This window comes from Aquarana catesbeiana, linkage group LG03 (assembly GCF_042186555.1).
Source record: "Aquarana catesbeiana isolate 2022-GZ linkage group LG03, ASM4218655v1, whole genome shotgun sequence".
In the NCBI taxonomy this organism is placed as follows: domain Eukaryota; kingdom Metazoa; phylum Chordata; class Amphibia; order Anura; family Ranidae; genus Aquarana; species Aquarana catesbeiana.
Window position 1 is genome coordinate 539,112,313 of NC_133326.1, and position 17,540 is coordinate 539,129,852.

Below are 17,540 nucleotides of genomic sequence, written 5' to 3' on the forward strand. Positions count from 1 at the left end.
AGGACCTTGTTGTCGGAAATTCCGACCGTGTGTAGGCTCCATCACACATTTTCCATAGGAATTTCCGACACACAAAGTTTGAGAGCTTGCTATAAAATTTTCCGACAACAAAATCCGTTGTTGGAAATTCCGATCGAGTGTACACAAATCCAACGCACAAAGTGCCACGCATGCTCAGAATGAATTAAGAGACGAAAGCTATTGGTTACTGCCCTGATTATAGTCCCGACGTACGTGTTTTACGTCACCGTGTTCAGAACGATTGGATTTTCCAACAACTTTGTGTAACCGTGTGTATGCAAGACAAGTTTGAGCCAACATCCGTTGGAAAAAATCCATGGATTTTGTTGTCGGAATGTCCGATCAATCAACTGTAAGCTCTAATGAGCAGGGCCCTCTGATTCCATTCCATTCCATTCTGATTCCTACTCAGGGCTGGTGCTAGACTATTTTGCACTCTAGGCAAGACCAGCTATTTTGGGGCCCCTTACACAGCTTTAGGCCTGGTCCCCCCGGGCCTGACCCCCCTTACATCAGAGTTTGCCCCTTTCATTAGGGTCCACAAAGTTGCCCCCCCTCACATCAGGGTGCCAAGAGTCCCCTTTCCTTAAATCAGGGTCCTCAGAATCCCCCCCTGACATCAGGGTTCCCAGAGTTCACCCTTATAACAGGGATCCCACTTTCATTAGGATCCCCAAAGTCTTCCCTTATGCCCTGTACACACGATCGGACTTTCTGACAAAAAAAAATGTGGATTTTTGTTTAAAGGATGTTGGCTCCAACTTGTTTTGCATACACACGGTCACACAAATGTCGGCCAATAATTACGAACATGGGAACGTGGTGACGTACAAGACATACGACTAGCCAAGAAAAAAGGAAGTTCAATAGCCAGTGCGGCTCCTTCTGCTCGATTCCGAGCATACGTGAACTTTTGTGCGTCGGGCTCAATGTACACACGATCGGAAATTCCGTCAACAAGGTTTTTTTTGCAGAAAATTTGAGAACCTGCTAGCCAAAATTTGTTGGCAGAAAGTCCGAGGGAGCATACACACGGTCAGACTTTCAGTCAACAAGCTCACATCCAACATTTGTTGTTGGGAAAATCCGATCGTGTGTATGGGGCATTACTGTAGAATCCCAAAGTCCCCCCTTACATTAGGGTTCCCAGAATCCCCCTGGCCGTGGCTGCGCCCTGGTCAGCAGTGCACCCTAGGCAGCTGCCTAGTTCGCCTAGTGGTAGCACCGGCCCTGTTCCTTCTGTAATAAAGTGTATTGTATTTGTACTGTCGACCTTCAAGTTGTAAAGTACTAAGTAAACTGTCGGCGCTATATAAATCCTGTATAATAATAATAAAATAATAATCAGTTCCTGACCTCACAAATGCGCTTCTGGAAGAATGGTCGAACATTCCCATAGACACACTCCTAAACCTTGTGGACAGTCTTCCCAGAAGAGTTGAAGCTGTAAAGAGTGGGCCAACTCAATATTGAACTCTACGGACTAAGACTGGGAATGCCATTAAAGTTCATGTGTGTGTAAAGTCAGGTGTCCCAATGCCTTTGGTAATATAGTGTATGTCTATATCTACAGTATATGTATATGTCTATATCTCTTTACAATCCTTTCCTACTCCATTCTGACCTTTATCTCTCTGTACTGGCCCTATATCTATTATTCTGAGCCTATATAATGACTCTACCACTTTAACCGACCTTAAACCTCTCTTTTCTTGTTTATTAAAACAGTAGCTGGGGGTAACTTGTTTCACTCTTTCAAAAAGTGCTTTCCAGTACGGAATACGTCAGAGGTCACTTCTGCCGCTGTTTAATGAAAGAAAGAAAAGTTGCTGAAGTCCAGACTCCAGAGTGCAGTGATTGATTTTATTTTCTGACCTACACTTGAGCTTATTCTGATCTATGCTACACTTGTCTACACTAGGCTTATACCACTCTATACTGACCACCTACCTCTACCTCTACTCTATGACCTACAGCGGACCACTACCGGCATACATACTTCAGTCAATGCAAGGGAATCCCATAAATAACGAATGTATAAATATACATTCAATTTAAAAATATAAATTAGCTGCCCTAATTTTCTTAGAGGATGCATATGATCTGACATAACCAATGAAGCTTCATCATGTACAAATATAATAGACATGGCTGCCTATGGGAAAAAGTTTGACTCACCAATGAAGAGGATGGGAAAGGTGATGAAGAGCAGGAAGACATGGGGGACAAGGTTCAGAGCATCCAGGAAGCAGATATTGTTCAGGACCCCATTATTCACATTGTACGAGGTATTTATGTTGTTTCCGCAGAAGGACAGGCTCATGTCTCCCTGTAAAACATACAGAATGTAGTCAGACTGGACAGAACTACCAACTGCATGAGCTCACTAAACAGCTCACTGCTGCCCTCTGCAGGACCCCTTTTGCATTTGGATACCCAATACTCTGCAAACAGATCAGCAAATTTCTAGGGCAATAAAACTAAAGCCATTTCTGGGGATGCCACATACCACACAACAGGCTGCCTATAATGAGAAGATAGGTTTAGAAATCTGGGAAAGGAGGCAGTGTTGCCAACCTACCAGATTGAAATGTATTGAAACGACACCCAAAATTTCCTGGCACAGCCAAGTTTTTACTGACATTTCCAAAAGTTACAAAATTACAGTTGTAAGTGCAAATTTTAGTATTTAGGCTACAAACAAGTACAATATGCAATTAGCAATGTGATTTAAGGTAGATATTAGGGCAAAAAACATATTTCTTATTTTATTTTCGATATAGTAAGTAAGTAGCTCAGGGACAGGACTGAGGAGGGCAAGAAATTAGAATAGAAAGGCACACACATGAAATTGACTCTTGGTCCCTTCAGTCTAAACAGCACTGACAGTCCCGCTCCCGACCTGCCCTGTTCCTGTCCTGCAGACCCACACACGAGGCTCTGGGCGCTCTGCTTGGTTCCCTTGCACTATGACATCACACGACACGCTCTGGCACTGCTTCCACCAGACCCGCCTGATCACACTGGAGCAGGAATTCAGATGATCTCAGCTGGCTCTGGACCGAGCCGAATATCACAGCCATATTTTTTTACTGGCAACTTTTTTCTTTTACTGGCATTTACTGGCAGGAGAAAATTGCCTGTTTTTTACTGGCTGCCAGTAAAAATACTGACGGTTGGCAACACTGAAAGGAGGTGCACCAAACACAGAAGCAAGCAGACGAGGATTCTGAGTGATCCTATTCACAAGACTGCAGGAAAATCATTTTAAATAATAGATAATGATACCTTGTGGATTCACACAATTTTTATTGGATTTAAAAATTTAATTGAAAAATAGTGTGTATAAATTACAAAAATCAACCAAAATAGAGTTTTCCTATGAATGATACATAAAAGCATGTTGCCTGAAGGTGATCACCAGCGACAAGCTCTATGAGCCAACAAAAGACAGAACAGAAGTGTAAACATGGCGTTCCTGCCAGTAATCCACGGCTGACATGTCTTCCACCAATTATTACCGTTTAGGAAGTGGCAGACGATGAAAAGCTCAAACAGAACGGAACGTCGCCAGACCGAGATTACTTCAAATCTGTAACTGTTTTATTTCAAGTGGATAAACTCAGAGGGACAAACCGCATTACTCTCAGTTTGTTGTGTTTAGTGAAATCTAAGCGGTGATGTGGCGAGTTACTGAGAATTTCCTATAATATCCCAGCGGAAAGTCTGGGGGAGCCCAGAGGACATCTTTGGGGGGAGTCCAATGTCACCATTCCAAGTCATTTGACATATGGGCTACTGTAAAATGGTTGCTTCCTTCACTACTAGTTTCAAAGTAGACCGGTCTTCAACTTTACAAGTTTGCATGAATACATTTCTGATATGTCACAATATACATGAACAAGGCTGGTCCTAGACATTGTGTTGCCTGGGTCCAAGAATTAAATGCTCCCCGCCCACCAAAAATTTGGTTTGGTTCACATCAGTGTGGGTACAGGAGTCAGTGTGTGTAAATTGCACACAGTCCCACACCCGCATAAAAAACACACTGCTTTAAGAAAACACGTGGGGGTGCAAAAACACCCTGCAGTTTCTGTGCAGCCACATTTAAAAAACGGTTCAGGAAACATAGGTACAGCAACCTATTCTAATGAATGGGCTGCTTTCCACATGCAAATGCTGCACACAGAACTGCTTAGATGTAAATCTAGCTCCAGACCTTGTGTGTTTCCATGGGCAACAGCTTCACTTAAATCTCAGTTTAATCAAGGTAAGTACCTTTTATTGACAAGATGTACAGTACACATCATGTACTTACTACTGTGATCCTGACAGGAACAGCTACTCAGCAGCGCTGGCAGTGGCAGGTGCTCCTGCTATGAAGCCTGTGCTTTTCTGGGAGAGCTGCTTTACCCCGCTCTGTTCCCCAGCCCTGCTCCGCTCACCAGCTCCATCCCGCTCTGCTCCCCAGTTCCACCCCGCTCCCCAGCACTGCCCTGATCCCCATCTACCCTCTGCTCCCCAGCTCCACCCCGCTCCACTCCCTATCCCCACTCTGCTCCCCAGCTCCGCCCCGCTCCCTATCCACACTCTGCTCCCCAGCTCCACCCCGCTTCTCTCCCCATCCCTACTCCGCTACCCATCCCCACTCCACTCCCCATCCCCACTCCACTCCCCATCCCCACCCCCCTCTGCTCCCTATCCCTATCCCCACTCCGCTCCCCAGTTCTGCCCCGCTCCCCATCCCCACTCCGCTACCCAACCCCACTCTGCTCCCTATCCCCACTCTGTTCCCCAGCTCCGCCTCGCTCCCCATCCACACTCTACTCCCAAGCTCCACCCCGCTCCGCTCCCCATCCCCACTACGCTCCCCAGCTCCACCCCGCTCTGCTCCCTATCCCTATCCCCACTCCGCTCCCCAGCTCTGCCCTGCTCCCCATCCCCACTCTGCTCCCCATCCACACTCCGCTCCCCAGATCCGCCCCGCTCCGCATCCACGCCCCGCTCTCTTTCCCCACTCCGCCCCCCAGCTCCTCCCTGCTATGCTCCCCATCTACACTCCACTCCCCAGCTCCCCCCCGCTCCGCTCCCAATCCCCACTCCACTCCCCAGCTCCACCCCGCTCCACTCCTCATCCCCACTTCACTCCCCAGCTCCACCCCCGCTCTGCTCCCTATCCCCACTCCACTCCCCAGCTCCACCCCGCTCCGTTCCCATCCCCACTCTACCCCACTCCGCTCCCTATCCCCACTCCACTCCCCAGCTGCTCCCCGCTCCGCATCCACGCCCCGCTCTCTTTCCCCACTCCGCCCCCCAGCTCCTCCCTGCTATGCTCCCCATCTACACTCCACTCCCCAGCTTCCCCCCGCTCCGCTCCCAATCCCCACTCCACTCCCCAGCTCCACCCCGCTCCACTCCCCATCCCCACTTCACTCCCCAGCTCCACCCCCGCTCTGCTCCTTATCCCCACTCCACTCCCCAGCTCCACCCCGCTCCGTTCCCATCCCCACTCTACCCCACTCCGCTCCCTATCCCCACTCCACTCCCCAGCTGCTCCCCGCTCCGCATCCCCACTCCCCAGCTGCACCCCACTCCGCTACCCATCCCCACTCTGCTCCCCACCCCCACCCCACTCAGCTCCCTATCCCCACTCTGTTCCTCAGCTCCGCTTCGCTCCCCATCCACACTCTGCTCCCCAGCTCCAGCCCGCTCCGCTCCGCTCCCCATCCTCACTACGCTCCCCAGCTCCACCCCACTCCCCAGCTCCACCCCGCTCTGCTCCCTATCTCCACTCCGCTCCCCAGCCCCCCCCCACTCCCCATCCCCACTCTGCTCCCCATCCACACTCCGCTCCCCATCCACACTCCGCTCCCCTCCCTATCCCCACTCCGCTCCCCAGATCCGCCCCGCTCCCCATCTACACTCCACTCCCCAGCTCCACCCCGCTCCGCTCCCCATCCCCACTCCACTCCACTCCCCAGCTCCCCCCCGCTCCGCTCCCAATCCCCACTCCACTCCCCAGCTCCACCCCACTCCACTCCCCATCCCCACTTCACTCCCCAGCTCCACCCTGCTCTGCTCCCGTTCCCATCCCCACTCTACCCCACTCCGCTCCCTATCCCCACTCCGCTCCCCAGCTGCTCCCCGCTCCGCATCCCCAATCCCCAGCTCCACCCCGCTCCGCTCCCCACCCCCCCTCCACTCCTCAGCTCCACCCCGCTCCCCATCCACACTCCGCTCCCCATCCAAATTCCGCTCCCCAGCTCCATCCCGCTCCTCATCCCCACTCCACTCCCCAGCTCCGCTCCCCAGCAGTACAACATGCAAAGGTGGCACGCTAGAGGGAGGGAGGTGTTGTCAATACCGATGTGCCCGCCCTGCAAAACAGCCAACAAAGGTGGCTGTTTAATGATCCTTTCGCTTACACTGCACTCTCCAGGACAAAGCAACAGTCCGCCGCTGTTGCCGTGGTCATCCCTCCCAAAGTACCGCCTGGGTCCAATGGACCCAGTGGACCTGTACATGAACAGCATAATATTTCAGAAAAGCTCCACCTTTAATTATTAAAAAGCTCCAGTCCAGTGACTTTGCCTAGGCTGAGATGATGTCATTAGTCTGCTGCAAGCAGGTGAAAGTCTACTTTCCCCCAGTGATCAGACTGCAGTATTGTAACTTTGTATTAAGTTACAGGGTGAGAGGCTGCAGCAGGGGCTGATCTGTGTCAGGCATTTGAAAACACAATAAATACAGACAAGAAATGCACAGGCACCAATATTTACATGCCTGATACATCTCTGAGCTGGCATCTCAGTCCAGGAAATAAGTGGTGACCCTGAATGACACCTGGTGTCACAGGGAAAGAAAGATCTCCCCAGTGGGGTTATAGGCAGAGACAAAAAGCTGACAGAAATTCTAACTGCTCTCCCCTGTGGCCAACACTTTGTCTGGAGTTCGGTTTCAGATATTGATCGTCAAAACCAAAAAAATTATAACTTCATGGCCCATGCAGCAGAAAATCGTTATGTAGGACTCCAAGAAAACCCATAGAAGAAATACATAAGACTGGCACTGGAGGTCTCCTGAAAATGCTAGGTGTTTTGGCTGTCTCTGGGTTTGGTACTCTCTAAGTCACTGGGGCAGAACAGGCATGCAACCTGTAAAGTTACAACTCCTGAACTGTTCACTTTTCCTGGTCACTGACAAAGAAGGCAATTAGAGGCATAAAAAGGAACAAAGGGAAGTTTGTAGTATGCGACTAGTACTCACTAATCCTTATAAAGCAGCACAAATTGGCCCTTTGGTGCAACTATTTGGACATAATACAAGTGGGTCCTAACATTTATAGGTAAAGTTGATCCAGAGAAAATCTGTTTGCCTCTCGATGGATTAGGAAGGAATTTTTTTGCCCCTGCTGTAGCAAATTGGATCATGCTTTGCTGGGGTTTTTCACCTTCCTCTGGATCAGCTGTGGGTGAAGGATTGTGCATATGGGATTGCATTTTTTTTGGTTGAACTAGATGGACTTGTGTCTTTTTTCAACCTAACTATGTAACTATTTGCTGACAAGACATACCTCTTCCGTCCTTACTTTGGTTCCCTCCTCGACTGTGCCCCAAGCCTTTTTTTTTTTTTTTTTAAATCATTATTTAATTTGTTTATATCCATACAAAAGCAAAATAGCATTCACATCTATTCCTCTACAATAACACTTTCCCTTGTATCCCATAACCCCCCCCCCCTCCCATCCAACACCCCCCCCCAAACCCACCCCCCGCAGACTCTATCCAACCAGGTACTTTCGCCCTCCTACCTCCTTGGTGTCAACATTAGTTCAGCCTCTTCTCCACATACCTCACAGATTTCTTAAAAGCCACCCAACTTGCCCATCTGCCTCCCCCTGCCTCATACTCCACATTTGACGGATCTCTCTCCCTTCTCTCTAGTCTAAGTTATATGTTTCCTGCACTCTTAGGAGCCAATCCTTGATCTTGGGGCCTTCGACCTTCTGCCATTTTTTAGGGATTTCACTTTTTGCTGCGTTCAACAGCACAGGGGTAATGGACCCATTATATTCTCGGTTTCCACCCTCTGAGCTGTGAAACAAGCATATCCATGGGTCATACGGGATTATCAAGTGTTCTTGCATAGCAAGACCACTTACTGTTATCTGACATATATATTACTATTCTTATTATAGCCAAATTTACCACCCTAACTCCTCCCACAGCTTTTACACTACATAGACAAGTAATATACCGAAACGTGCGGATTGTTCCCGATTGGTGTGCTATTACTTTGTGGAACGTTTAGCCGAATGGTTCACGAAATATCGTCGTTTTTGCAGCGAAATTGGTCCCATAGGAATGAATGGGGAAATGTTCAAAACTAGAGGGTCTTGCGATTCTCACAATATAAAGATCTTCGCTGTAAGATTTATAGTTTTTAAAATACGACCGTTTGAAGTACTGCACAGTTATTACAGCTATCATGATCCTGTGTATTGTGTATTGAGCAGTGGTTGTGAAGCATAAATAGGGCATGAGCGTTGCTAGGAAACAGTGTTTGTAAACACTGATTATCATCAAACACATAGCACACCTTCAACTCCATTCTAAGTCAAGATGCTGAGACCCCCCAAATGCATGTGGTCATACCTTCATCTGCTAGGCTTGATAATGCTTGTAGAATACTGGTAGAGGCAAGAACACTTCACACAATTTCCCCAGAAATTGTAGCTTTTCTAGTTTTACCTGTAATCTCTTCTATTATTTGTATAACCTCCAGCCAATACTTTTTAACAACCGGGCAGCTCCACCACAGATGTGCCATAGACCCCAATGCCTTACACCCTCTCCAACAGTTCGGGGACCTCTCTGGTTGGAATTTGCTAATTATCTCTGGAGTAGCATACCATCTAGTTAAACACTTATAGTTTGTTTCTGTCATTTTTATATCCAATGCCGAGCTGTGTGTTGCCTTCAGAACATTTCCCACTACGTTTTCCTCTAGGGTCGTCCCCAAATCCTTCTCCCATTTTTTAATGAATGGCGGTACTTCCATCTCTCCACTGTTTATCAACATTTTGTATATCCTAGAGACATATCCCCCAGACTTATCGCTGCAGAATATTTTCTCTATTGGTCTGAAGTCTTTTTCCTCTCTAGCGCGCCCTGGCAGACTTTCTACAAAGTGTGAGAGCTGTACATACCGCCAGTCATTTATTCTCATAAAATTTCTCTGTGTGTCTAAATGCTGAAAAGTGCAAATTTTCCCTTTCTTCATAATATCTTTTAGTTGTATTTCATTGTTTGTGATCCAGTTTCCTCCTACTTCCTCCATACCCGGGGGAAAAATCTCGTTATTTTTTAAATAAATCAGTGGTGAATTATATTCCCAACTATTATATGTGTGCATCAAATCCCACATTTTAAAGGTGTGTTGTGTAATAATATGTGTTTCTGGTCCTAACTTTCTAAACCGTGGCGGATTCCATAACAAAATTTTTAAACGTGCCCTACTTAGTCCCATTTCCAGATTAACCCATCTTTTATTAGACCCCCCCTTAACCCAATCTACAGCTCGTGCAATTGCTATTGCGTTACAGTATTTTTTAAAGTCTGGCATAGCCAGCCCCCCTGTGCTTTTTCTCTACATAACTCCTTATGTGCTACCCTGTCGTACAGCGCAATACCCCAAGCCTCTTAACCCAATTTTAGCCAACACCTTGGGGTTCTGGGATTCAGTCAAATATTCTGCCAGTCTTGTTTCCCCACACATCCACTTGTTGGAGTTTTTAAATGGCCCTTTGTTTCCCCCAGGTGGTACTACACCCCAGTGAGAATTGCAAAGTATCCCCCAACTTATCCAGCCTCTTGCTTTCAGGGATGCTCAGACCAGAGCAACAGGAAACACATGTGGTGGACATGTCTCAAAGTTAAATGTCTACAGATTCGAGTCTATAACATGGTCAGTACAATTTTACATTCCAACCCTGATCCCTAGGAGGCCTTGTTGCATAAGCCAATAGAGGGCCCAACAAAGAACACACCTTAGCAAATAACATTTTTATGGCCCTGAAACAGACAATTGCAAAAGCATTAAAAACGCCAAACCTCTCCTTCAACGAAGTGAAGAGGCGAGTTCCCGGCACATTGGTGAACAAAAACTCATAAGTTCCTGCGGACCTGGCAACCTTGGTTGGACCAGTTTCCAACCATGTAACCACCCATCCGTTTTCTGGACTTATAATTCTCGATGACTAGCTGACCACACAGTCGGGTCCCTCAGGGATTGATTTTTCCCAGCGCCCTCCTCCTTCCTGCCCTCCCCTCTTTATCCTCCTTCCCTTTGTTTTTTCTCTCTGTGCTTCTCTTCCTTTTTTGAGTTTTATTTTTTTCTGTTTTCTTTTGTTACCTTATTGACTAGCATGCTTCCCTTCTTGCCCCTATCGGGTAACATTTTCACGGTATCAGGCTCCAATCTCCTCTTGGCCATTGACCAACCATTGCATGGAATAAAACCCTGCACTGGCTACTTCTTATACGCCATATGGACCTTTACCTAATGAAATATAGGTTTGCCAACCTCGATGCTGCCTTGGACTAATTTATAAACTGTTGACGGCTGGCAAAAGGAATTAACGCCTCATATTTTTGTTTCATTTTTTTGTTACTTTACATTTCTGTAATGGCATTAAGACTGTGAAACGTTTATATGTTAGCTCTGCTAAGCTTTATTCCTGTACTGCACATTTTGTATGTTACTGATTCTGCTCTATTATTTTCTTTCAATAAAAATATTGTAAAAGAATAGTAACCACTGATCCCTGAATACATGTATGTTTTACATAAAAGAAGGTTCTTTGTCATTCATTTGTAACACCAAAAAACAGACCTACTGCAACACAATTATTGCATATCACAAAAAATGCAGATTTTTCAGCCAATGCATTTCCTCAAACAATGCCCATCTCTTCAAGGGAGCATAGGCAATACCAATATTAAGAATAATCTTACAGAAAAGCTTTGGGGAAATGTTCTGCTGGGAAAGCTTGGGTCCTACCATTCCTGTTGATGTTACTTTGACATGTACCACCTACCTAAACATTATTGCGTGATGGCAGTGGCCGCTTTTAGCAGGATAATGCAGCCTGCCACACTTCAAAAATGGTTCAAGAATGGTTTGAGGAACGCAACAACGAGTTTGGTGTGTTGACTCCAAATTCCCCAGGACTCAATCTAATCGAGCATCTGTGGGATGTACTGCAAAAAACAAGTCCATTCCATAGAGGCCCCACCTCACAACTTACAGGACTTAAAGGATCCGATAATGACGTCTTAGTGTCAGATACCACAGAATACCTTCAGAGTGGCCATGCCATGAAGGGTTAGGGCTGTTTTTACGGCAAAAGAAGGACCTACTCAATATTAAGTGGGTGGTCATGAAGTTATGGCTCATCGGTATATGTTACAGTATATAAAGTACATACATTGCTTGATCATCATTCGATGTATACATTATCAAATTTTATACATATACAGAATAATGCATACATCAGATGATGATCAAGCAATGTACAATATATATGCTACTTATATGACATATGTTTGCTTTTCTATAAGATTATTTTTACTATTTGAAGTGCATGTGCTTATTCAAAGAAACATGTTGAATGAAAATTGACATGCAAGATTATCTGTGATAAAAACTGTAAAGCCGCACCTCTAAAAAACGTTAAGCGCTGCGGTTGCATGGTCCCATTTGCTGAACGTGACAGGGGGAAAATTTTTGGTTCATGGCTGCAGCATGCGAAAACCGCTGTACACTGCCTCCAGATGTAAGCCTAGTAGTTTTTTTTTTCCTTCAACCCAGCAGGGCTGAATGAAAAAAACTGATAGCTCAGGAAGAGCCACTATACTAACTATCCAAGGTTAGTACAGCGATTTCCCCTGCTGTTCTATTGTGTTCTGACAGGGGGTCACCCCCCACCAGAACACTCCGGTCAGTGCTTTCAGCCCATCAGCAGACCTTTTTCGGTCATGCAGTTTCAACAGAAGCCAGCCAAATGGCTGCTTCGGTTGGACCAGCTGCCATACACACGGGCTGAATGGCAGCCGGTTTCTATTGAACCAGCCAATGCCGCCTGACATGTACTAGGCTTAAAGTGGTGGTAAACCCCAGTCATGAAATCTGAACAGTGCCCATACAGTATCTCACAAAAGTGAGTACACCCCTCACATTTTTGTAAATATTTTATTAAATCTTTTCACGTTACAACACTGAAAAAAATACTTTGCTACAATGTAAATTAGTGAGTGTACAGCTTGTATAACGGTGTAAATTTGCTGCCCCCTCAAAATAACTCAACACACAGCCATTAATGTCTAAACCGCTGGCAACAAAAGTGAGTACACCCCTGAAAATGTCCAAATTGGGGCCCAAAGTGTCAATATTTTGTGCGGTCGCCATTATTTTCTAGCACTGCCTTAACCCTCTTGGGCATGGAGTTCACCAGAGCTTCACAGGTTGCCACTGGAGTCCTCTTCCACTCCTCCATGACGACATCACAGAGCTGGTTGATGTTAGAGACCTTGCGCTCCTCCACCTCCATCCCGTTTGAGGATGCCCCACAGATGCTCAATAGGGTTTAGGTTTGGAGACATACTTGGCCAGTCCATCACCTTTACCCTCAGCTTCTTTAGCAAGGCAGTGGTCCTCTTGGAGGTGTGTTTGGGGTTCTTATCATGTTGGAATACTGCCCTGCGGCCCAGACTCGGGAGGGGGGGGATCATTCTCTGCTTCAGTATGTCACAGTACATGTTGGCATTCATAGTTCCCTTAATGAACTGTAGCTCCACAGTGCCGGCAGCACCAGACCATGACACTCCCACGACCAAGCTTGACTGTAGGCAAGACACACTTGTCTTTGTACTCCTCATCTGGTTGCCGCCACACACGCTTGACACCATCTGAACCAAATAAATTTATCTTGGTCTCATCAGACCACAGGACATGGTTCCAGTAATCCATATCCTTAGTCTGCTTGTCTTCAGCAAACTGTTTTCGGGCTTTCATGTGCATCATCTTTAGAGGAGGCTTCCTTCTGGGATGACAGCCATGCAGACCAATTTGATGCAGTGTGCGGCGTATGGTCTGAGCACTGACAGGCTGACCCTCCACCCCTGCAACCTCTGCAGCAATGCTGGCAGCACTCATATGTCTATTTCCCACAGACAACCTCTAGATATGACGCTGAGGTCGTGCACTCAACTTCAATGGTCGACCATGGCGAGGCCTGTTCTGAGTGGAACCTGTCCTGTTAAACCACTGTATGGTGTTGGCCACCGTGCTGCAGCTCAGTTTCAGAGTCTTGGCAATCTTCTTATAGCCTAGGTCAGGGATATGTAATTAGCATGACACCCAGAGGCAAAGGCATGATGGGACTTGTAGTTTTGCAACAGCTGGAGGTCCGCTAATTGCATATCCCTGGCCTAGGCCATCTTTATGTAGAGCAACAATTCTTTTTTTCAGATCCTCAGAGAGCTCTTTGCCATAAGGTGCCATGTTGAACTTCCAGTGACCAGTATGAGAGAGTGAGAGCAATAACACCAAATTTAACACACCTGCTCCCCATTCACACCTGAGACCTTGTAACACTAATGAGTCACATGACACCGGGGAGGGAAAATGGCTAATTGGGCCCAATTTGGACATTTTCACTTGTAACTCCACCTCCGTGCCTCACATATAAGTGTACCAATGATAAAGGACAAGGGGGTACCGCATAGTGTGATAAGGTTTAAACGATGGGTTTTATGCACAGTAAATAAAGGTACTCACATAAAAATGACAGACCGGTGCTAAAATCCTACGAGCGGCGAGCTCGTTAGCCTCAGTCAATCAGAAGTGCCCAATCCGTTCACACTGTGTGAATTTAGATCATTAGATCATTGAGCACAATGCACTTTATATGCATTTTTTTGCATGCTATGAATTGATACATAAGATTGCACATATATATGCGTATACCATCAGATGATTCTATTGTATTGTGCTTTCTTTATTTTATTTTTTTTGCTTGATTGGCACATACCTATATGCACTAGAGATATTTATTGCACCATTTGTTTTTACGTTTTTTATGTTTTATAGGAATAGCGTTACAATAAGTGAATACACAGAAGATCACGCACTGTTGGTTATTGCAGTGTGAGATATTCGACACATAGTATAGAGGTTCAGGTCCTGTAGCACCATGCACTTTTCATGCCCTTTTGCACAGGTCTATTACTATATATAGATTATATATATGTATGTAATTTTAAGCGATTCTTATCTAAATTATGGTCCCAGGGTATGTCAGAATTGTATTTCAGCTGGATTGGTTCACCTTAGCCTGATTGGCACCTGTGCATTTTTTACATATATTATTGTACTGCACGATATCCATTTGATTTGTCCTATGAACATGGGAATAGCAGCATGATATGTTGATTCCAGCATTCCCTTAATTCTTGCTTTTGCGGACTACCCCCTTTAGAGACCCACAACACCCTAGCTACCTGTTCTTGGTTAGCGCAGCACCTCCTCCCTGTATTTTATTTGTTTTCTTTGGGGTTTGTCTGTCCCCAGTTTTGGTGCATGCAGCTGTCCTTTTTTAGTTTTTACGCTCTTTCTCCATCACGGTAGCGCAGGAATACCCCTATCACATTTCAGTAAAAAATATGACTGTGACGCTTGGCCGAGACCATCCCAGTGCCTGCTACAGTGTGTTTTGACTGTGCCCGCAGTGTGTCGCGTGAAGTCATGGTGCAAGGAAACAGAGCAGCGGGGGCCTCATGTGCAGGTCTGCAGGACGAGAGGAAGGCAAGCCGGGAGTGGACTGAAGGGACCACCTGGCATGGAGAGAGAGGGTCACTGTGACTCAGGAGCGGAGGTGTCATGTTGGTGAGGTGCCATCATCATCTGTGCTGCTGCACACTGCTGTCAGTGTCAATGTGAGAGTCAATTTCATGTGTGTAGGCAGCTGTAGTGCAGGGCAGCCTAGCTAGCTGCAAGTGGTAGTGGTTTAGCAAGTGTATATACTCACTTTCCAGCCTATTTGATATGTTTATGTGTACATATGTTCAGAGTTGTCTGGCCTCTATCATTGTCTCCAGCACCATTTTGGAGAAGCCTGCTGTCCTGATAGGACAGCAAATCTTGGGAGATCTTGGGCCATTTACGGGTGGATACTTTATATAAGAAAGCCCAGCCATGTTTAGTTCAGTTCACGTGTGTGCATAGACAGGGCTGGAGAACCCGCTTGTAAGGGAGAGTTAGGAGAAGACAGAGAGAGTGTTCCGGCTTGTGAGGGATAGCTCAGGATTCCTACGGAGTCCTGCATCAGCATTCCTGGTCAGATAAAAGACTCCCCGTTGCGGATAATAAAACCGGCACCCTCGCTGTGGGGGCTCGACAAGCGGATCAGATACCTACATCCATCTGCTGAAGGTATACCGTTGTTACCGGGTAAACTGTGTGAATAGCAGCCTCTACAAATACACATCGTGTGCTTGGGTCATACTGTGTTAGTCAGTGGAAAGTGCCTATAGTGCTGACTAATAAAATTACCGCTTACATCAGAAGCGACTGTGCTGTGTATCTGTGCCTCCATGCTTGGAGTGAAACTATGTGCCTTACTGCTGTAAATACTCTTTCTACTACCGTCTCTCCGGTAATAAACGTTGCCTGGTTTATAAAATCAGTATGTGTGATTTCCTCTGTGAAAACGCTACACTATACCCCCACTTAGATTTTGACATAGTCGGCAGGATGTCTGAACCATCATCCTCAAGCGGGGGAGTGGCTAGAGGGTCAATCATGGCACCATACGGAGCGGCTTTGGCCTTGATTCCAAAATTTAATAGCACAAATATTGCCGATTTGGCAGTTAATGAGCTAGAAGGAGAAGCGCGCCGGGCTGTGATGGTTCTGCCCGAGAAGGAAAGAGATAGCAGAACAGCTATTGTGGGCCGCCTAGAAAGCTTGTATGGGGAGAGTACATCCATAGCCGAACTCCGGAAGAGTTTCTATTGTCGGTAAAAGCATGACCGAGAGACTATTCCTCAATTTGCAGTGGCCTTACAGGAAATCTGGTGCCAGTTGGAGGAGAGAATAGCTCCTGCCGGTACTGGGGTCGCTAACCCCGATCAGCTTATCCAGGACCAGTTCCTCGCTGGTGTATGGTCCTCTTCATTAAAGAGAGCTTTAAGAGATCAAGTGAGGGCTGATGGTACAGTGAAATTCGCTGCTATCCTACAGAAGGCCATTGAAAGGGAACAGGAAGAGCCAGACCATGAACGGGTTGGTGCCAGAAGCCAGGTTACCCTCACTCATGGAGCCAGGTGGCCGGTGGAGCGGGAGGAACGACTGTCCGATGCCCTGCCACCACCTCGAATGCAGGGATGCCCTCGATGGAAAAGATCGTACGAGATCTAGTTGATATGGTCACCTCTCTCAGGCAAGAGGTGGCAGCTCTGCGAAGCGGGTACGAACAACCTCGGGCGGCGGTCAGCCCCCTCCGGAGGGACCCCGATATTGACCGAAAATGCTGGCAGTGTGGATGGTTAGGCCATGTCGCAAGGAATTGTGCGAGACGGGGAGCCCAGAACATACAAAACCATCCTTTAAACTAGAGATTCCTGTGGTGGAGGGGCGACTCACGGGAAATGTTCATTCACTGCCTCAACGTGATCCTGCAATGATTTCTGGGTGCCCAGTGGCGACAGTGATGTTCAGTGGACAGCCGGCTAGATGTCTGGTGGACACTGGATCAGAAGTCACCACCATGGCCTATTCATTCTACCAGCAATAGTTTGGGCTGACCCCAACTCTAGACCCCTCCTGGTTGAGACTGAAAGCTGCTAACAACCTACCAATTCCAGTAGTAGGGGTCACTTGGATGTCCATGAAAGTGTATGAGCAAACTCTCCCTAGGGTCGGGGTCGTGGTGACCCGAAAGTTCTCCTTCCCCCAAATTCCAGTGGTGTTGAGCATGAACGCCCTAAAAGAACTGGACTTAATTTGCCTTCTATAGGAGGCTTCAACACAAGCATCTGGGCAGTCAGAACGCGGCATGCTGCAAGGGGGGGTGATTCGAGAGAGTCGTAGTCCCTCGGCTGCACCCATAGTTCTTGTGCGGAAAAGGATGGCAACTTTGGTTTTTGTGTGGACTATCGCAGATTGAATGCCTGTACCCATCGGGATGCTTACCCTTTGCCCCGGGTCGACGAATCCCTAATGGCCTTAGGACAGGCCTGGCATTTCTCCACGCTAGATTTGGCCAGCGGATATTGGCAGGTCCCAGTAAAAGAGGGGACTATACGAGTTTAATCTGATGCTCTTTGGCCTGACTAATGGCCCCAGTACTCTCCAAAGGCTAATGGAACGTTGCTTGGGAGACTTGAACTTTGAATCTGTCCTGATTTACCTAGATGACATTATCATCTTTTCCAGAACGTTCAAGGACCATTTGCTAC

At 46.9% G+C, this 17,540-nt stretch overlaps 1 protein-coding gene across 7 annotated transcripts in view; it reads right to left on the bottom strand.

The window, feature by feature from the left end:
• Window positions 1–17,540, bottom strand: part of ABCC9 (ATP binding cassette subfamily C member 9) — a 220,390-nt gene that overhangs the window by 157,496 nt on the left and 45,354 nt on the right. For all 7 annotated transcript variants that reach the window (XM_073621428.1, XM_073621425.1, XM_073621426.1 and 4 more), the window contains exon 2: window positions 2,200–2,350. In XM_073621428.1, the coding sequence (XP_073477529.1) occupies window positions 2,200–2,344 (145 nt within the window). In that variant the 5' untranslated portion in view covers window positions 2,345–2,350. The remainder of the gene's footprint in view (window positions 1–2,199; window positions 2,351–17,540) is intronic.